This window comes from Tenebrio molitor, chromosome 1 (genome assembly GCF_963966145.1).
Source record: "Tenebrio molitor chromosome 1, icTenMoli1.1, whole genome shotgun sequence".
In the NCBI taxonomy this organism is placed as follows: domain Eukaryota; kingdom Metazoa; phylum Arthropoda; class Insecta; order Coleoptera; family Tenebrionidae; genus Tenebrio; species Tenebrio molitor.
This window is the reverse complement of record NC_091046.1, coordinates 17,610,896-17,633,682: the sequence shown is the minus strand read 5'-3', so window position 1 is coordinate 17,633,682 and position 22,787 is coordinate 17,610,896. Positions and strand designations below refer to the sequence as shown.

At 31.2% G+C, this 22,787-nt stretch overlaps 1 protein-coding gene and 1 long non-coding RNA gene across 3 annotated transcripts in view; one reads left to right on the top strand and one right to left on the bottom strand.

Moving 5' to 3' along the window:
• The first annotated feature begins 2,239 nt into the window (after positions 1-2,239).
• The window catches only part of miple1 (midkine and pleiotrophin 1), a 46,967-nt gene continuing 26,419 nt past the window's right edge, over positions 2,240-22,787 (top strand). For both annotated transcript variants that reach the window (XM_069042496.1, XM_069042488.1), the window contains exons 1-2: positions 2,240-2,381; positions 16,645-16,771. In XM_069042496.1, the coding sequence (XP_068898597.1) occupies positions 16,645-16,771 (127 nt within the window). In that variant the 5' untranslated portion in view covers positions 2,240-2,381. The remainder of the gene's footprint in view (positions 2,382-16,644; positions 16,772-22,787) is intronic.
• Positions 2,301-21,675, bottom strand: LOC138126721 (uncharacterized). Its single transcript, XR_011157935.1, has 2 exons — positions 21,284-21,675; positions 2,301-2,408 (listed from the first exon to the last, which is right to left on the bottom strand). It is a non-coding gene; the product is annotated as an uncharacterized lncRNA (long non-coding RNA).

Below are 22,787 nucleotides of genomic sequence, written 5' to 3'. Positions count from 1 at the left end.
GTATACTATTCCATAACAGGAACCGTTCAGGAAATAGGAAGTAAACCATTCTAGTTTTCTTGACCATAACATCGCATAAGCGATGTGTAGTTTAAATCATTGTTTAACAGATACAGAGTGTCCCCAAAAAAAAAGACGAGTCCAGAGCTCCCTTATTTATCGGACGATTTTAATTATCTATACACCAAATTAAATGGTTGTTAACAGACTACAAAACGGCTTAATAAATTCACGTATAGCTCCAAGGGCTTCAAGACTAAACTGTCAAAATATTTTTTTTCAAATGGGATTACATACTTTTTTTTAGTAATTCTGATAGAGATTTTAATTCTAAAAATAACAATGTATCACAAGTATAACTTAACATAAAAAAAAGAACACTAACTTTTGAAACAAATGACGAGCACCAAGCGAAAAGCTATCAAAATGCATTGCGTTACAATGTAAGAACCAAATTAAGGTAGCTGGAAAAACAAATGACAAATAATAACATGTGGGATTGCGCAGATACGCCGCTAATGTTTAGCGCAAAATGGAACATTGACGATAGTAATGTTTTTTTTACTTTTTGTTTGTGAATTTTTGGTATTTAAGTGTTTACTTGTGATACATTGTTGTTTTCAGAATAAAAGTCTCTATCAGAATTACTAAAAAAAAATATGTAAGCTCATTTGAAAAAATTTTTTTTGACAGTTTACCCTTGAAGCCCATGGGGCTATACTTGAATTTATTAGGCCATTTTGTAGCCTATTAACAACCATTTAATTTGGTGTACAGATAATTAAAATCTTCCAATAAATAACGGAGCTATGGACTCGTCTTCTTTTTTGGGGACACCTGTATAATAAACCTACGTAAGTGCTTATTCACAATGGACATAAGACATAAGAAATACATAAGAGATACCTAAGAATAATTTGTAAATTTGGGCAATTTGAAAATAATTTATGTGTCCATATACCTCGAATATGATTTTTCATGCCTTTTTGTACACAACAATAATGTTCACTGAGGTCACTTCGCATAAGTTACGTAAAAATTAATAGTATATCAACTGCATGTACCATGAATTTCTTATGCCTTATGTCAAGCTTATGTCCATTGTGAATAAGCACAATACAATGTGTCCAAAAAGTCTGGAAACACTCCAATAAAATAGAAACGAATGATTTTCGAGAAAAACGCAAAAAACAGGTGAATTAGCGTTTTCAAAAAGCTTTCTGTTTGCTGTTTTTTTTAAATGGCAACGTCGCATTTTTGCTACCGTTTTTAATAGATCTTTTAATTGTCTACCTGACGATCAAAAATTTTTCAGTTAACATAAGAAATTTCCTGAAAAAACCTAATTGGTTATAAGAAAATAAAGAAAATTTTAATTTTGAAAGGCAACTATAATTCTTACAACAAATGTTCAAAATGTTGTCCTTGAACGTCTTAACAATATCCTAAACGATAATAAAATTCGTTTTGGACGTTTTCTATTATTTCAGTAAAGTTTTTTTATAACATAATAACTTTTTTAAGGATCGAAAAGACCGAACAGACACTATCAGCAGAAAGCTTTTTTAAAACACTAATTGACCTGTCTTTAGATTTTTTTCAAAAATTATGCGTTACGTTTTCATTTGGGTGTTTCCAAACTTTTTGGACACACTGTATGTACCTATTTAAATTGAAAATTTGAATATTTTTATGAGTGAAGAAAGTGTTATGCATCATTGTTTTGATGTTTGTTTTAATTAAATTAATTTAATTATATTAAACTGCTCATACGAGTACATACAGTTTTTCATAAACTTTAAAACATTGCGCTACAACACAATTATTCAAAAGCACGGAAGTTCACAAATTCCTGTGTAGCCAGCAAAGTATATTGTCTTTTCAGCTGACCACCTTTTTCAACAAAAAATTCCACTCAAAAATGAAGCGGAAAGGTCGAAAAGGACTTGCGGCTCAAAGCCCGCATTAACAATGAAATACACAATCAAATTTCGTTGCGTCCGAGGGCAAGCCTATGTAACCGCAAAACAATAGTGAATGTCGCGAATGTCGAAGATCTTTGGTACGATCGGAGCTATTGGCAACATTTTGAAGCACCACAGAAACAGAAAGGAAGCTGCTTCAGTCGGTCCTGGAGCCCTGTCGCGCGCAGAGGGACGGGCGGCGGTGGCGGCGGTATATCCTGGATCCCCGCCCGCTGTTCTCGCCTGTTCAGTGATCAATAGACGTCTCTTCTGTGCTCTGCTCTCTCCACACGATCGCGGAACCCCCACAGTACCCTCACTCTCATCTCATCTTCATTTGCTTCAATCGTCACTGCAGTGGAGTTGTGGTGTTTCTTGCACATTTGCCCGATTTAACGCCGTCTTCCATTTAACGAGGTAAGTGCTTCAGGCATAACTCGATTGCTTCTCCACACAAAGATCAAGAAAAAAATACTCATTATCACTGTATTAAAAACAATTAATATTTTACTACTACCTTTGAAATACATATTTATTACGTGATGAATGAGATAAACATTTTGATCAACAAACAAATAGAATAAACATAACTTTTCAAAAAATGTATTTAGTTTTTCTTATCAATAATGGATAAACGATTTACGAATATTTAAAGACTTTAATTATATGTATGTATTAAGTTCGAAATGGAAACTTTAAAAAATTATAGGTCAAATAGAAAAGTTTTAAACATGTTCCCAAAAAAAGTTAGAGAAAAACTAACTTATGTAAATATTCGCATGCGATTGAGAAAAATGTTGGGTGAAAATTTATTTTAGGCATAAAGATATTAAGAAGCTGATTTAAACTTTGCCTTCTTTAAAGTTACATATATTTATTTTGAAGGATTCTAAAAGATTTCTTTTAAAGAATAAGTACTTATAGGTACAACAAAATTTATGAATTCACTTTCATAGATGCGAAAGTGTCCTATATCCTATAAACTAAAAATTAAGTTGCACATTTAGATAAAATCTGAAGTAACAATCATCAAACGTTTTTAGAGTTTTATAATTTTGCCGATTACAATTTTTTCTGCATTTATTTTTAGACCATGAAATTCCGGCATAAAGGGTTAGAGGCGAGTTGTCTCCCGTGCTTCAGGTAAAGGCATTAGGATTACGACTATGTACACTAATTGCAGTTGGATGCATTGAAATAGCTGGTAGATAATTTTTAAGGAGGAACAAACAAATAAAAATTCTAGAAAACAGGCTGTATAACTCAAAGTTATAATAAAAAAATACAACTTCAATAACACAAATACGTACATATAAAAATGTACTCCAAATATTTATAAATAATATTTATTTGTTTATTATAACGGAAATTATTGTAGGACATCTTTTTCACAAAATCAAAGAAAGTATAACTTCCATTACTACATATTTTTATGTTTATTAATTTTTGTTTGATATACTCGGAAGTGTCTTTTTGAAAATCAATGAGGATATCTATAAATAGAAAAATATTTGTTAGCGAAACAAAGAAACTTGCATTAAATTTGGAATAGACATTTAATATCTTCACTTAGAAATACGAAAATTATCACCGCATAGAGTTAATTTGAGTGGGAGACAACTCACCTCTTGGAAAAACTACCTGTGCCGTTCTGGAAGATAATTCGCCTCGTCCGTGAAATTCGTTTGTGGAGGAGGTGTAAAATCGCTGTTTTGTTTTGTGTTAACATGGGTAAATAGGTATACAAATATGTATTACTATTACATTGTTATAAACCTCTTTAACGGTTCATGAAATTAATGTTTTGGAGTGACACTTTAACGTACACAGTCCAAATGATTACAATTTATATCGACATTAAAGTGTGGCAATAATGTTAATATGCAAATAAATCAAAATATATTGTACATATTTATGTACAAAATAAATAAAATTTTGCTCGAGTTGATCACAATATTTACTAAGATGAAAGCAGAACTTTTGCAAATACGAAGTTACATCAAAAGCAAATGGAAAATACAAGTTTTAATATAAACTCGTTTTAACACTTTGCGTTATCGTAATATGAAATTTGGAATAAAATGTGCTGGTCGCAAGTTATTAGTGATAAATCATCATTTATATTCAGAAAAGCTTAGATACTCACAGTTGCGTTCGACAAAGATGAATGGCGTTTGGATTTGTTTTAACAAATATTACATATATTATACTGCGTTTTCTCTTTACAATCTTCAAGATAATTAGTAATCTTTATAATAATACTTATAATTTCAGTTTTAACTGACATTCACATTCAGCATAACAGACCAGACATTATTATTTTAAATAAACAACAAAAGCAAGCATATCTTTTAGGTATAGCTGTTCCAAATTCACACAATATAACACAGACATATAATACAAAAATTAATAAATATTTAGAACTCTCCGTTGCTATGAGAAATCGATTTTACCATTTATAATTTCAGCAACGGGAATAGTACCGCAATCTCTTTTTAAAAATTTAAAAATTTTGGACTTAGAGAACACATTGGTGGTTGAAATTCAAAAAGGTATATTATTATACTCATGTCACATCGTGAGGAAATTCCTTAACATTGACACAGAACATAAAACACAAAAAAGTCAAAATGTGGAGGCGAGACGCCGGTAATTATGTTGATAAGCACTGCACTATTACTTGATAGTATTATCCGTAATAGTGTATGTACTCCGCCGCCGGGTGGAGGTGGGATAGTGTATTTCTTTAACATTAATATGTTATGCTTTGGCTTGTGGTTTGTGTATTAAGTGCGAATGTAAAATAAGGAATAAGGAATAACATTCTTAAAATTTATGTCATTAATGCTTGGTAAAAATCCTCCTCGGGCAGGTTAATTTGTATTTCTCAATGGTCATTATTTGCTTTCAAGAGGAACAACTTAAAAATTTTAAATAGCAACAGGGGATCAATTGCAACATGTTTTGAAAATTCTCTATCCAATAGTGAAAGCATTTTTAAATCGGTTGGTTAAAAAAGAAAATTTCAGTAAATATTAGTAAAATAAAATTATCTCATCAAATTAAATCCAACAATTTCCTGATAGGTTGCGAAATGGTATTGAAATTCGTCGAGAAAATTACGATAACCTGTGGTCCTATTTATCGAATTTCGAATTTAATTCTTTTTTGTTTTAATCAACCGATTGAAAAATGATTTTAGTATTATGTAGATAGGCTTTTCAAAAACATGTAACTGATATTATTATTTAAAAAAATTGAGTTCTCCCCTTCTTTGCCGCCACTGGATGGAATAAAAACGTGTAATCTATGTATGTCAAAAGATGATATGTAATGTAAAAATACAAATTCACCTATTTGAGGGTTTTTGCAAAGAATCAACGACATAAATTCAACAAATTCTATTCTTTACACTCACTCACAGTCTATATTTACATTACATATACATATTATATCAGGTAAAAATGTAAAAAAAAAACAATCTTCTTTTTTGTAGAAAATATGGACCACCAAATGTGGCAACATTATAAAACATTCTATGTATCCCAATAGTCTACAAATATTTCATTTTTGTTGTTTCCATGGAAATAAGAAAGAAAAATCAAAACCATGTTGCCTGCCGTACGTTATTAGAAGTAAAACCGACGTAAAATCACTTCTTGGAAATGCTGGAAATAATGAAGAAAATAATTGCAAACCTGATCACAATCGATCGGAATTACGAGTATATTGCCACTGGCTAGTAAAAGACAAAGTCTAACTCTTTTTTAATATTTAAAATAAATGAGATGAAAGCTGCACCTTTTGAGCCCCCATATCTTCATATCTAAGAAGTATAGAATTTTTTTATTATTTTTCTCATTATTTTCTAACATAAGTTGACATTCCTCCATTGTTCCGGGAATTTTGGGGCACCCAGTATACATACTCGTATGTGTATCTACATAATTGTATACCTATATAAAAGGACTGTCACCCACTCCTGCCCAGAAAGATTTCTTATTTTTTACAAAAATTTAGATATGTATGTAATTAGAATTCTACTCGTACTTACACATATTGTTTCAATGCATCAACATTGTGAGCGGTTTAATAAATATTTAAGTTTCTTTAAGCTTCATATCAGTACATATATACCTACACGATATTTTTTCTATTTGTTTTTTTACTTATAAATATGTATATTGAAGTAACAAATTGTTATTATTTTTTAAAACTCCGTGTAGTACTCATACATATTTAGTGTTTTTCATATTATATGTATGTATAAAACAACACTTGTAACAGGCTTTCAAGTTTACGGTCTAACCTTAATTGTCCTTCATGCAGTGTAAATTTGCGCGTTACTTGGTTTTATAGTGGTAAGTTGGAAGTTCCCTTACTCATCAAGAGTTTAGGAAACTTTACCATAGAAGGCCGCATTTATTTTAAAATTTATAAACCCGAAAAAGTGACCAAACTTCGATGTATTAAGTGTTTAATAATAGTACAAGCACGTTACTTAAGTTTTGTAAGAGTTTGAACAAAGAAAGTTATTACTTATTACTAACATTAATTAATACCATAAATAACAGTGACATGAAAAGGTGAAACTTCTTTATCCATAAAGCTTCATAAAACATGTAAATATCTTTTAGTTCAAACTTTAGGTGTATGTAGATACAGGGTGACTGATGAAAAACCTTTGATGCTGTATCTTGCTTATTTTTTATCCAATTTGAATAAGTGACACATCAAATGAAATAATTTTGAAAACACTTTATTACCAACTAATTAAAAAAAAAATCTTCCATCCAGTTTTTGACAGATGAACATCAGCTTCTTTTTTTCAAATAGCACTGTACATTTTTTTTTATTCAGTATTGTAGAGATTTGTGTTCTGAATATAAAAATGCAAAGAACTATACCCATTCATTAAACAAAAGTCAAGAAATTAAAGAGTAAATGTACAAAATTTAAAAATCAGGTGACCAAAATAAACAAGAGAGAAGTTTGTTCTAAATGCTCGAAATGACTAAGTAAGCTCTGAATATTCATTTGTCGAAACAATTTGATGACAATAATAATAATAATGTTGCTGTGGACGAAAATTTCCAAAGACCATTTAGTGTTAACGTGTGGTGTGGCATTTTTGGAGATAGAATGGACTAGTGGGTCCCTTTTTTATTGATAGCAGTCTCGATCAAACAAAATATCATATTATTTATTATCAAACGAAATAAGCAATTTTCTGGATGAGATACCATTAGCAGTGTTGAATAGAATCGTGTTTCATCAGGACGGCGCCAGACCACATAATGCACACATGAATTTTGTATTTTTAAATCATTTAAATTATGTTGGTGAACGATGAATGGGTGCTCATGGAACTATTCGATGGCCCGCTAGATCCCCAGATTTGAATCCATTGGATTTCTTTATATTCATTCGAAACTTTCGAGACGATGTTTATTTGACCCCACCAGGTACCCAAAGAGTTAAAAAAAGGGTAGTGCGAGTATGTCAGGAAAAATCCCGAAATTTTTTACTGAATGCCAAAGTGGGCATTTCTAGAAGGTATCGACAGTGTCTGCAACAGCATTGAGGAAATTTTGAGCAACCAGAATAGATTTTGTATTGTTTACAAATTTGATTACTTGATTTTGATTTTCAATTTTTTTCAGTTAAAATACATTTTTTGTTTTTTCTTTTAACGTACGAATATTCAGAAGAAGATTCTTTATAAGAACGAATAAAAAAATATATAGAGTGTGATTTGAAAAAAAAAAGTTGGCTATCGTCTGTCAAAAAATAGATGTCGAAAAAAATATCGAATAGGATAATAATGAAGTGTTTTTTGAACTATTTCATTTGATGTGTCATTTATTCAAATCGCATAAAAAATAAGTAAGATACAGCGTCAAAGGTTTTTCGTCAGTCACCCTGTATAACGTACATTATTGTGCAGATTAATGTAGGAACAGTAATTGAATATGATGATTAAAATTGAGGATGGAATTTGATTTAGTATTTTAAATCTTTAACTCACTGCATAATATTGTAACCATTCTTTCAACAATATTTTCTTGTTTGTTTAGAAAATAAATAAATATGTTTTCCACCCGTACAAAGTTGAGGTTAACAGTGCTTAAAATTTAAAAATTCACGTTATGTTTATTTAAACCTAATGAAATCATTCAAGTTGTATCCTTTTTGTAACTAAAAATCATTTAAAAAAAAAACTTCCCTCAGTAATAGTACGAGATTTTTCAATGTTTAATAAGACTAACTACATGTACAATAAACAATCCTAATCAAATGACTAAACTTAGAATTAGATTGTTTTCTTTAATCGCAGTTAGTAATAAAAGTGAGCAGGGTTTGAAAAACAACTCCTATCTGCCTAGGTTTATGCCATATAGATGAATGATTTTCTGATAAGTTGATAAATATTTCTTGGACCCACACGGCATTATAAATCGCACAAACTTTTAATAAATGGTGTGATTTTGAAAGATCATAACTCTTGTTGCCATAATTTGTAATCATCTAACACTCACTTTTTATGGACTTGTGATATGGATTATAAGAAATCGTGCCCACTTAAATATCTTCCACGTTAAATGATAAAAATCCGAGCAATTTGTTCTTTTCTCTGATTCATCCGCCTTACTTTTTCTTTATCATCCAAATTGATTCGACGAAAGGAGGGTTATCTTACCCAACATCTCACTAATAGTTAACAAAACCCAATAATAAATTAGTTTATTAAATATACAGGTGTTCCAGAACTCGTGAATCAGATTTAGAGTGCACTTTCGTTGGTGATAAATGAAAGCAATAGCGCTAAAAAAAGGTCAAGGTGTAGTAGATTTTTTGTAATTAACAATTAAAGTTGACCAATCAGAAGGTCGCTGTTAGTTTGAATTTCAGGTAAATTCAACGAACACTTTAAATTGCTTAGCAACATAGTTCTAAAAAAAAAATAATTTATTATTCATACGATTCATTAATATTACACGTTACTTAGTAACTGAGGGAAAGAACTCAGTTTTCTCGTAAATTTGAAAAATTCATAACTAAAGTCCATTCAAAAATCAAAAAACCACCACCTGTTGCTTTAGGTTGGTAAAATTTAAAAAACCCTAGATAGATATTTTTTCATACTATGTTGGTAACTATAAATTATGACATTTATTTGATTTAAAATAAAATTCAATTGCTTTGAATTCCGTCCATATTGTTTTATTAGCCGCATGTTTCATTTATTTATTGATTCTTATTATTTTTTACTTAAACATGCCTAGAAAAATAATATACATTTAATAAACACTTAACCTCAAAATTACAATTCTCACCAAATTTTACACTAAACAGCGTTGCCGATAGTAATTATCGAGGAAAATGCGACGTTGGTGGTTTTTTGATTTTTGAATGGATTTTAAGAAACTATTGCACCCTGAATATTTTTCTGAACGTTTTTCACCACCATTGCGACTAAGGAATGTGCCCTTTAAATCTGATTCGGGGACACTTGTATAAAAATAGATTTTGCTATATGCAGAGAATTCAAAAAATCTTTAAACGTTTTGTGTATTTCAACTTCTGAAGAAATAGTAAAAATCACGTTGAATTTTTAAACATAATACTTACTTGTTAAATGACTTATAAATGATTGAATTTTTTTCGGTTGGCAACACATTTACAATTTTCTGTTGCTACACTTGACTCTTAAATTCAAATATGACAGTTCAAAAGTCAAAATAAATCAAATTGTCATTATCCCGATTTATTAATTTGCAAAAATCTTAACTTGGAAAACGAATCAACGGACAACCCTTTGACAAATGACTAGGCGTACCAATTATTCGGGAGTGCCAAACCACTAAATTGACCTCAATCATTTAAAGTCACCCGGTATATACATACATGCATTCAAATAACGGATGTTTTTTTTTTAATTTGGCGTCGAAGTAGGCGTTGAACTGTCGATTGTGAACGCACTATACAGGTTACGGATCACGGATCAGCTGTTTAAATCTTACGCTTTTACACGAGTGGTGCGTTCTCAATCGACTCTCCAACGCCAAATTAAAAAAAAAACAATTTATTTGTATATCATAGATGTTTTTCAACACAGTGTGTTTTTGAATAATGACATAAAATTACAAGTAGATTCATACTGGGGGTTTTCAATCATTAAAAAAATGTCCAATGCCAGTTAGGCACATACAATACTAAACAAATAATTACTACATATGGCAGAGTCAATCAAGGCGATTAGTATTATCTACTTAGCTAATGGATTATTCGTGAAAATAGTACACGTGCGAGGACAAATACATTTCTTCGAGGGAGTAAATGATTATAAATCGTCTGTTTATTTATTTTAAATATAAAAAAAAGTTTGTAGATATTCTAACAAAACACATCAAAAATAAACAACATTAAATAAATAAAATAAAAAAGGCCTTCTAAAAATAAACTCTGAAAAAATGTATTCTAATCATAAGATAATGAAAAAGAAATACTGGAAGTGATACCCAGACACCTAACGCAAAGCAAAGAACTCTTTTACTGCGCAAGTGCTTCCGTAATCGTAATGATATGAGTTACATATGACATCATAATTTTTTCAGTAGCATTTGTGTGTTACATTGAATTTTCAATACCTTCCATCGCGTCAAAATTATTAGGAGTGTCCCAATTTTCAATAGATTTATCTACATAAAGTGTGTCCCCTGATAGGTGAAACGACTCTTGTAAAAGATTAAAAAATCTCGGTTTAAATTTTCATTTTCTGGGGTTCAGCCCTGCTTGGTTAAAGACTAATTTCTAACATAATTTTAGTTTTGAAAAATCAAGTATGCCTTGGAAGTTTTCAAAATAACCTATTTTCCAGTAGAGTAAAATGCCTTTTATGTGACAACTACGACAAAAAGTTATTAAGAAAAGTTGTTTTTCCAACATCGATTATGAAAATGATACTTTCATCACTCAATTTAGTGAGGAAATAGGCGTTTGCATCACTAGTGAGGAAAATGGAGAAAGTAAACTCACTAGTGAGGAAAATATATTTAACAATCTACATTCATTAACAATCTACTACCTACTTATTAATATAAAAATTTAAAACACTGTTATTTGCATTAATTGAAACGCCAGATCCGGAAAATTCAAAAAATAGGGGAGTAAAATAATTATAAAGAAATTTAAAATTGAGACTCATTTTCATAAGCGATGTTGGAAAAAATAGTACATATACACAATTTGTGATCAAAGTTCTATTTTTCAACTCGCAATACTATCTATCCTCATTCGCTGGGCGCTCGAGAGTATATCATGTATTGCTCGTTGAAAAATCAGGCACTTTCATCACTTATAGTGTAATATACTATTATAAATAACATCTAGGCCCCTATACCAAATTTCAAAATCATCGGCCAACTATGAGTTTTCATTTTTTAATGTTTATTTCACAAATCAAAGAATTTTATTTTTAACAGTTCTCTCATTATGAGTAAAAAAAAACTTAGATTATTACTACAAGTTACTGGCTTAACACTAATAAGTTATAATTAAATAAAAGTAAATTAAAACCTTAGATTAAATGGAAAAATCATAGTTGGCCGATGATTTTGAAATTTTGCCTAGAGGCCTAAATGTTGATTCTAAACTACTTTTCTTAATAACTTTTCGTCGTATTTACCAGATAAAAGGCACCTTTACTCTAGAGAAAAATTGTTTTTTTGAACATTTTCAGGGCTTCGATTTCAATAAACAACATTGTAACCACACACTGAATGCATATTGATAGGAATAATTATTTTATATTTATGTTAATATAAGTATATAATTTTTTTTCCCTACCGGTTAGAAATGTAGGCTGTGGATACCTCATTTGAGGTGAAAACTTTCTCGCTAAGGTAAGAAAGTTAATCATGAAATGTTTATGGTAAAACTGTACCAAAATACAAATGTCAAAAGTCTTAAAAGTGAAATAAGTTATTGATAAATGAAAGCCAATTCAATAAAGCAAGCAATCAATCATATAATCTGGAAAATAAACAGATAAGCTAGGTAGGTAGATTACTTTACCCTGTTTATATCAAATTTTCGAACAAACGTCAAATCTTCAAATACGATGACAAGTTAATTAAACAAATAACCCAGCCTACTATTCAATTCTCAAAATTTTCATTTTAATCAGGAATATAACCATCTTTTTTTGACTTTTTTCAACGAAGTTGTGCCGGTAGGGAAAAAAAATTGTATTCAAACCTTGTTAAGAAAGTGCCCTTGCAGACCTGGGGCACTTCAAACCTCGCCTACGGCTCGGTTTATAATCTTTGCCCGCGGTCTGCAAGAAAGCACTTTCTTACCTTGGTTTGAAATATACTACATATTTTCATTTATTGCATTTATACAGTATGTCCCCGGATTGAGTTTACAATAGGAAAAAAAAAAAAATTTTTGATTTTACGTAAAAACTTCAGAGGAATAACATTCTTTGCTTCATTTGAAACCCCCATTTTCGTTATTAAAATCTCAGTATTGATACACTGTATTCTTAAATTAACATTTTTTGTGAAAATTTGGACTTTGAATTAATTTTTATGTTATAAATTTTATTACAATTGGTCTGGTTTTTTGACAAACAACGTATTACTGTTTCAAAATGTTGTCTTTAGAACAAAGAATTTATTTAATCCAATGTTGGACCGGTTTTTGTTATATAATTACAAAATTTAATGAAAAATTTCCCAACAGTTATGTATCAGGCATGGGTGTGCAGAAGCTTAAACTTCGATACAGGGTTGAGTTATGTACAGAAAACGGCGCATAGTTAATAGAATAGTTTTATATTCAATTATCATTTGATTTTTTCAAAAAAAAAGGAAAATATTTTTTCTGCATTTTCTTTGATTTCAATGTTAAGTCTTCCTCTGTGTTGAAAAAGACTTTTTAATAACAGAAATGGGGGTTTCAGATGAAGCAAAAAATGTTATTTCTCTAAAGTTTTTGCGTAAAATCAAAAATAAAAAAAATTTCCCTCTTGTAAACTCAATCCGGGGACATACTGTATACTAGTGTATGTTGTATACTCGTAATAGTATATTATGCAACAAGATTTATAAACGGCACTTTAGACACGAGTTTAATAAATGAGGGTCCGATTTCAAGTCATGGTGGCAAATAGGTGGTGCAGCGCCAATGTGTAGCTATCTTTATCCTACACGTTAATTACCAATATGCGTCATCTTTCTCTCTTGCACGTTACCATGACAACAAGAAGTGCTATTAAAAAAACCCGTTGCTAAATTCACCTCGTGACTAAAACGCATAAAGTCATAGCTTGTCAAGGTGTATTTAAAAGATCACTTAGCGTCATGAAAACATATGCGATAAATGGCGTTTGAAACATAGGAGCAGAAAAACCTGTTTATTTGATTTTTAAGTTAAAATGTTTTCGTGTATCTTTACACTATTATTGACAGTTTCGTTCCTAGATATACCATTAGCGGTAGTTGCTAATGAAATTTTACTTCGTAATGAGAAATTATGAGGCGGCCTTAATTTAAAATGAAAATGGATTTGGTGCGAGCGGCGCTAAAGATATAAAATGGCGTCGAAACATTGTTCGCAATAATTAATATTAATTTGAAACAGTTTCAAATTAAAATGTATCCTATGTAACAGTAATCACCGTACATACAACTTCGAATAAATAATTCTAGGCTAAAACTATATATTCAAATAAAGAAAATTATAAATAAGGCAGTTGGAATTTCTGACAAATATCGTGCAATGTGTAAAGTTTGAATAGGCATAAACTCCATTGCGCTTGTGTGAATTCCGCTGTAACAAATAATAATACTGATATGAATTTATTACCCCATAATTTCGATCTGTGAAATCCCAAGTGATTTTTTCAAATCTGCTGTTGCTGTACCTAAATAACTTTGAACATAAATTTAATTTTTTTTAATTAGAAATAAAAATTGGAAGCTATGGATCAGTCCTTTAATTGAGATGCATTTGTACGGACTAAACTGGTGTTGAAAGAATCCAATTTGTGTTTCTTAATGGCTTTTAATTGCTCCGACATGACATGAGTTCATTGTACTAATCGAAAACGTATGCCGTTAGGAACAGTGACAACCAATGTGAATATCATACTCGTATGCTGGTGTTACACAATTAAATAGAAAAACAAAAAGATAAACATATTTTTGCGAATTTTGCCAAATAGTTTACTTTTTGTGATGTGAGAAAACACAAATAGGCATAAAATCATCTTGACGTACATAACTTAATTCCTTTTCATTTACACTAAGTATAACTATTTTAAAGAATGAAGTTAGCATTTTCGTAGATACAAAGAATTAGTTTCATTACAAAGTAGTACTCATTTCGATATTTTCAATGTGAAATAAAGCCATCAAATTGAACTACTCGTACATTAAAAAAGAACAATAATTTATAATGATCCTGCATACAAATAACACGAATAACAACATTTACATGTTTGCTAGTAAAATATAAATTGAAACTAAGTACAGGGTCATTATCAATGATTGTCCCGTCGCAGCTAAATTAATTAAAGAACACGAAGAAGAACAAGAACTGTGTTTTTAAATTAAAGATTAAAATAATAATTTTGTGATAGTCATTTAATAATTTAGCATTATTTTCATTATTTAATTTTTATATACATATTAATTAGTAGGCAAAAAACATATTGAACATATTGAAGTTATTTTTAACTATCCATCAAGCCAAAATTTGAGTTCCTTGTTTTTTGCAAGAGCAAAAAGCTGTATTACCAATGTTTTCGTATTTTATGTATATGTTACGGGAATAGTGCGTAAGGGGCGAATGTGCACATTTACCGGCAAACGTTCATAATGACCGGTTTCGATGGTAAATGTGCATAGCAATCTTTTTCAGTCGTCGTTTTCATACATTCACCTTTCAAACATGGATTGTGTGCACATTTACCAGAGGCGGATGGTAAATGTGGATATAAATTTACTATAGTCCGTACGCTGATAGATTGCACGTTTTTAAATTCTAGTTCCAAAACATAACGCAGTGAAAAATACTAAAAGAAAACCTGCAGATTAATTCCCGCCACACATGTCTCTGTGTCTATCTTCTGTCAAAAAACGTGCAATCTATCAGCGTGCGGAGTACGACTAAAGAATAACCCATAGACAAATGAACACACTAAACGAAGTGTGTTCATTTGTCTATGGAATGTGCACCCACCACTTGGTGGGTGTTTTAGTTTTAATAACAATGAGGGGCAAATTTAACGTGTAGCTGAGCGCAATAATAAATGCTAAGAAACAAAATAATGGTTATCACTAAGGAAGGGCAACAAAACTAAAAAATTATAATCAAGAACAAGCAACTTTGAAAGTCTAAGTTACTAGTTACCTTTAATACCAACAGAATTAGATTTTCATGGATTGCTTATGTGCACATTTGTATGAAATTGATCGTATTGACGTCTTGGTAATGATTCAATTTTTAGTTAAGTACTTAACATTAATAAACCTACTGAAGCCTGCTCCAGTTTACCGGTCAAAGTGCATATAAGAGATAATTTACCCACATTGGCCGGTTCTGCTGGTCAATGTACACATAAGCCGGTGGATGTTAGTTTGCTAAGTAGAAAATGCTGTTACGTTAAATACGCCAGACTAAAGAATGTAACATTTTTTGGGATTTTCTGTGTTTAATATCCAACTTTACGTGCACAAGCACTAATCGTCAGGATTTTGTGTTACTTCTTAACAAAATTCAGAGTGGCAGCGCATTGTTAGCTGATTAAATTTCAGATTTGAATCGTATTAAAGCTCAAGGAAAAACAGAGATGTTGACAAAACACGTTTCGTTTAATAATCAGAATCCCAAGATAAAAGTGTGACGCTAACTCAATCTTCGTATTATTTTCTGCAAAAATATACACAGAAACGGGAGCTGAATTATTATTCAGTTTATTTCCCGTTTCAATTTAAGAAAAAACTCGACTACAGTGCGCTGGACTTTCCATATCGAATTTTTATTAAAAATGTTAAATAATTTTAAAGGAGTAGCTGTGGCTGCTTGTATAATATACGCAAATTGCTTGGAAGCAAAATATCATAAAAACACAGCATATTTATTACCAACATAGCTGAGCTCTTGTAAGTACTTCTGAAATATACCGCACCCGCAAATGAACTGTTTTACATGCTGTTCCAGCCGTGTTCCAGTGAAATAAATTAGGGAGCTCGTAGATATGGCTGTAATTGGGTAGCAGCTGAGTTATTGATGAAGCAAAAAATGAACTCCGGTACTAATTTATACGAAATAAACCAGGTCGTTCAGGTGGATATATTTCAATTATTTTCATTTTGATTAATGATAAAGGAAATTGCTGCACTTGGATTTTACGTCAGCTCCAGATTTACTACCAAATCCAAAAAACAGGAATGAAAAAGATTTTATTTCCGATAGGGAGGTGATGATTCGGTCCGTACACATAGTTCTATGATTCCAAATCTGATTAATTATCTTTGAAAGATGAATTAAAAAGTAAATGTAATATTACCGCAACAGGCAAAAACGAAATACATAAAGATACGATACAATCTCAACACAATACCTACTGTTAATTAATATGTTTGTAATTCGTCTTTTGATTTTCCAGATGAAGTGGTTAGCATTATGCGTACTAGCCGTTGTATTGATAACTCTCGCAGTGGCAGACGGAGAGATATGGGAGGAAGACGACCATGAAGTGCTTATCAGAAGTGAACGAGGAGCCAAGAATCGTGGTAAGCTTCGTTTATAGATAGTTATTTTTATCCTGTGTTCACCAACCTTATCAGAAAAATGTTTGTTATAAACACCAACCTTATTTATAAAATTAGCCCGATTAACAAACCAGTCTTGTTTGTAATTAATTCATTTGAATTATCGTCAAGTTTATTGTTTCCAATTTGCGTTGTTTGCGATAAATTTCCGGAAGAGACGTCTATTTTTGGAATCATTATCGAGCGATGTGAAACTTAACATTTAAGAAATCGGTATTTAACATCTAAAAAGTGTTACGTATTAATCCCCAAATATAATTATTACCAAAAAAATAATATTACAAAACAAAATGAATTAGGCGACATTTTTTTATCCCGGCGCATCCACCATTTATGAAACTTCACGTACGACGTCCAAATTATTGCTGTAAATTAACGTTTGCTAATAAAATGTTATGATTACTACGTAGCAGTTTGTTAATAACTGGAACTAAAATGACGTCTGGTGGCTAGCGGACTAGTTGTAAATTCTTCTATTAAATACCAAATTTCAGTTATAAAATTCAATCAGTATAAATTTGCTCGATTTAATCCGTAAAACTGTGCAATAAAATGTTTTTTTCATTACTAGTCTCAGAAGGCGTCATTATTGACTCTCGAACTGAACACAGAAGTAGAATTTCTCTCCTACTAGTTAATAATTTTTCATTATTAACCAGTAGTTAATAATGAACAGTCGTGACCTAGCAACGAAAGATTTTCTTTGATTTCATTGGTTAACGTAGACAGACGATTTTCAATTTTCACAGCAACCGTTGAAAAATGAGAACTCGGATCGTCGCATCGGACAAAATAATTTAATTAATAATTATTATTAGAAAGGGTTTTAACGTATCTAATAGTGAAAAAAATAATATATACACCACGGTTGAGAAGACAATTTTAAGCCTCGCTTCTTTATTATAAACTACCTCGGCTTAAAAAAATGTCTTCTCTACCTTGGTGTATAATTATGTACTATTATATCCATTACATTTAATATTACATATTATCATCATCATCATCACACCCCTCAACTTAAAATAACTCTTATTATTAAAATTCAATTAAAAAACCAGTGTTACCAACTTAAACAGTCCTTCTTGATCCCCCCATATTTTGGTCAATAATCGTCTTCATACGCCCCCAAATGAGGGCATAAATTGGCCTTTATGGCACAGATCTGTCAAAAATCTGCCAAGCAACGGTTGGTTTAATTATTGAAACAATGGTATCAATAGTTATTTGTATCACAAGGCTAGAAACTGCCATTTTGCAAGTGCAAGCACAAGTGCGAGCACTTGCAAAACATTTTCTAGCCGTGTAACACACAAAAATTTTTCGGCCGACAATTTATTTAAAGCAAAATATAATCATTTTTGTTAAAAAATTACCAGATAGAGAATTTATTTTTCTTCCATTGGCAACATAAAGAATTCAAGAAGCGACTGTCACGACAAAAATCAACCAGTTCCTCAAATATTCAAAACCGTCGTCGTCGTTTCTGTTATTCCTAAACCATCGCTTGATACCCCCCTCGACCCCTACTCCTATACACAATGTACAGCTTGCGATAAAGGATACAAATTTGCCCGACATCAATATTTTACACTTAAAAAATTGTACAAAAATGCCACATGACACTTGACATTTTGTGCTGCCAACCTAAAATCTTTCATTAAAAATTCCTGTGTCGATTTTCTTGCCTAGGCAGGGAAAGGCTAGTTTCCAGACGATTTAGACGAATGAAAAATCAGTGTTTCTAGACGGAGGCCGAAAAACATTATTTAATTAAAGAAAATCATACAGGGTGACTGACGAAAAACCTTTGATGCTGTATCTTGCTTATTTTTTATCCGATTTGAATAAATGACACTTCAAATGAAATAATTTTGAAAACACTTCAATACCAACTAAATTAAAAAAATATATTGCGTCCAGTTTTTGACAGATTAGCATCAGCTTCTTTTTTTCAAACAGTGCTGTACATTTTTTTTAATTCAGTATTGTAGAGATTTGTCTTCTAAATATAAAAATCCAAAGAACTATACCCATTCATTAAACAAAAGTCAAGAAATTAAAGAGTAAATGTACAAAATTTAAAAATCAAGTGACCAAAATAAACAAGAGAGAAGTTTGTTCTAAATGCTCGAAATGACTAAGTAAGCTCTGAGTATTCATTTGTCAAAACAGTTTGATAATAATAATGTTGCTGTGGAAGAAAATCTAAAGACGATTTAGTGTTAACGTGTGGTGTGGCATTTTTGGAGATAGAATGGACTAGTGAGTCCCTTTTTTATTGATAGCGGTCTCAATCAAACAAAATATCATATTATTTATTATCAAACGAAATAAGCAATTTTCTGGATGAGATACCATTAGCAGTGTTGAAAAGAGTCGTGTTTCATCAGGACGGCGCCATGCCGCATAATGCACGCATGAATTTTGTATTTTTAAATCATTTAAATCATTTTGGTGAACGACGAATGGGTGCTCATGGAGCTATTCGATGGCCCGCTAGATCCCCAGATTTGAATCCATTGGATTTCTTTATATTCATTCGAAACTTTCGTGACAATGTTTATTTGACCCCATCAGGTACCCAAAAAAAGTTAAGAAAAAAGATAGTGCAAGTATGTCAGGAAAAACTCCGAAATTTTTTACTGAATGCAAAGGTAGGCATTTCTAGAAGGTATCAACAGTGTCTGCAACAGCATTGAGGAAATTTTGAGCAACTAGAATAGATTTTCTATTGTTTACAAATTTGATTACTTGATTTTTGATTTTAAATTTTTTTCATTTAAAATACTTTTTTTGTTTTTTCTTTTAATGTAAGAATATTCAGAAGGAAATTTTTTATAAGAACGAATAAAAAAATATATAGAGTGTAATTTGAAAAAAAAAAGTTGGCTATCGTCTGTCAAAAAATAGATTTCGAAAAATATATCCAATAGGATAATAATGAAGTGTTTTTCGAACTATTTTATTTGATGTGTCAGTTATTCAAATCGGATAAAGAATAAGTAAGATACAGCTTCAAAGGTTTTTCGTCAGTCACCCTGTATATTATATACACAGTAACCCTAACAACATCAAAATAGCTAACTAAATTTGCATGGACACAACTTTTAGTTGATTTCCTTTAAGGAATACTAAATATTTGTTTGAATCTTTTAGAAATTATAAAATAAGTAGAATAAAACGTTGTATGTACCACGGGCATAATTGTCGATTATGGCCCTCGGAAATTTAAAAGCCCTCGTTCCTCGGGCTTTAAACATTCCCTCGTGTCATAATCTCCTATTTTTTCTACAACCAGCTCTATAATGAAAAAAATATATGAACTGTCGAAATTGATACATTTTAGTTCTGTCAGATGCTCATGGCAATATTTGATATTGACCGCATATTGCCGTGATGCTGCATTTCTATTGGTTATAAACTTGTATTTTAATGAAAAATCTTTATCTTAATGAATATCATTAAAGTACATATAGTATAATTCAGAATAAGTGGTATCGCGGTAGGCGTTGATTCTCTAAAGTGAGCTTTATGTTATGTCAAAAAATTTAGTAAACATGTGAAACCGTCATTATTTTATTTTTTATTCTGAGGTTATGCGTTACATAATTTTGACATGGTTTTCACCCACAGCAGACAAATAATACACTTTTCATAAATGAAACAAGGAAATTCCAAATACTTATAACAAGAAAATAAACACAAAACGATTCCAATGGTAATATCAAGGCCAAATTAAAAGCGAAGGTTACCAACAGCATCGAAACTAGGGTATTATTAGCAAGGGTCTTGCTGCCAACGTAAATTTGAATTTCCAACGCCTACCGCGATGCCACATATTCTGAATTGTAATATATAGTAAATGTCTAATAAATCAATTAAAGTATAGGAGTAGAAAAAATAGCATTTTGTTGATATTAATCAATGATTTATTGTTACACTTGAAATGTTCGTGTTCCGGTTAATAGTTTTCTGATATTTCAAAGTCTCCATAAAAAAGTAAATGAACCATGTGATATTCAGATTTTCTTTAAAATGAATATTGGTTAGTGATACATAGTTATTAATCACGAGTGGTTACAGATTTGAGAAAAGTGTAGACAACGTGTTTTTACATTGATTCAATTTTTCTATTCCTCTCAACTTTATATTTGCCTTTATCTCGTTTTAAAACGGTCACAGATGCCAGAAGTTTTTTGATTGATCACGAGTTCTGTTGAAAAATGTCAGGTCATGCTGTTTCATCATACGTTTCTGCATGAAAGTAGCATTTAATTCTTTTGATTAATGAATCTACGTAGAAATAAGCATCGAATATTATCTACAGATGGAAATGTTGTTAAATTCTAATAGAAAAGACGGTGGAAACGTTTATTATTACTGTTATTGCTGCATAAAAGAGAAACAAAACGCGAAGTGAACGCAATTACGGACATCCAGAACAACGATTTAACCAATACAAGCTTTACTTACCACAGTTGTGACTACGATTTCATCCTTTGCAGCCATGTTAAGAAATCGATGCATAAAGCGAAAGACGAAACTAACGTAAACAATCCAAAATCAATCTGAACCTGAAAAACACAGAAGCTGGTGAAAATTTGTTATTTCTCTTTACCGCATAATAAAAATAGGTCGACATAATCAAATATCCGAACTAAGGGTGTTGGAGATCGTCAGGAATGCAGTGTCAGCGTAGATACTATCTCGTACTTTACCCTGATAAATCGCATAGCTGAGCTGTGTTACATCACAACACAAACCGAATACTAATAAATTTTATAATAACATAAATACGAGTACATAACGCAACCGTACAAGATAAAATTCCACCAGATTTACCGACTTAATTTTACACCATTATACAATTGGTTAACTTGACTTTATTTATTATAAAAATAAAAAACAAATTGCTTTACTAATAAATGTTTTGAAATACCTAATATCTTATCTTACACTGATATTTTTACATGTTTATGCTGCTGCTTAACAGTGTGGTGCGCAAATGTCTACAAACAATTCAAACAGCTAAAATAGTTATTTACTTAACGTATGCGGGAAGTGAAATTGGTAATTGTTCACTTTAACTACTTCTGGAATTTTCGCGTTTTTTCTGGCTAGACAGCCTCAGGGCGTCCTCCTAGATCGTTTCCCACCATTCAAACCTTGAGCAAATGAATTTTCCTTACCCTTTAGTTATACTAAGCCATTGACGCGACCTTGAAACACAACAAGAGAGAAAAAAAAGGCACTTGCACAAGGTTTGAATGGTGGGAAACGAGCTAGGAGGACGCCCTGAGGGTATCTAGCCAGAAAAAACGCGAAAATTCCAGAAGTAGTTAAAGTGAACAATTACCGTGAAATTTCCCGCGTGAGCACTTTGTTTGCGGCACGACCGCAGGAAAAGTTAGGTACAATATTTTTTGTAACGAATACCTAACTCAAAAATATTTAAAAATAGAATTAAAAAAGTAAATTATTTAACATTAGTAACTGTTTTACTATTGGGTTGGTAGCATCTTCCGCGCTGATTACTAGATCATTAAAATTTAAAGCGTCGCTGGCGTCTTCCACGATCACACAACATACCTATTGAACAAATTCTTTCTCTTCACTTAAAAAACAACAATAATTATTTTCGGAGCCCTGTTATTAGTGTTATTACTCTTACCTTTTTGAATTATATGTACATATTATTTGTTTTATAACAAAATTACTCATTTCAATGAGAATTAATGTTACAATTGCAAATGTGACGAGACGTTCATTTTGTTTAAAGTTTCCGTCTGTTTACGTTATTAAATACCAACCTTACAATATGCAATCCCCTAGTTTCTGCTGCAAAGTAAAAAACACGGCGTGCGGGAAATCGTTGTTTCCTCACTCCGAGGACAACCGGGAAATACCGATTTTGAGGTTATGAATACAAAAAGAAATATACCCTTTCAAACTTCAAGCTTGCTGTCTATGTACAAAG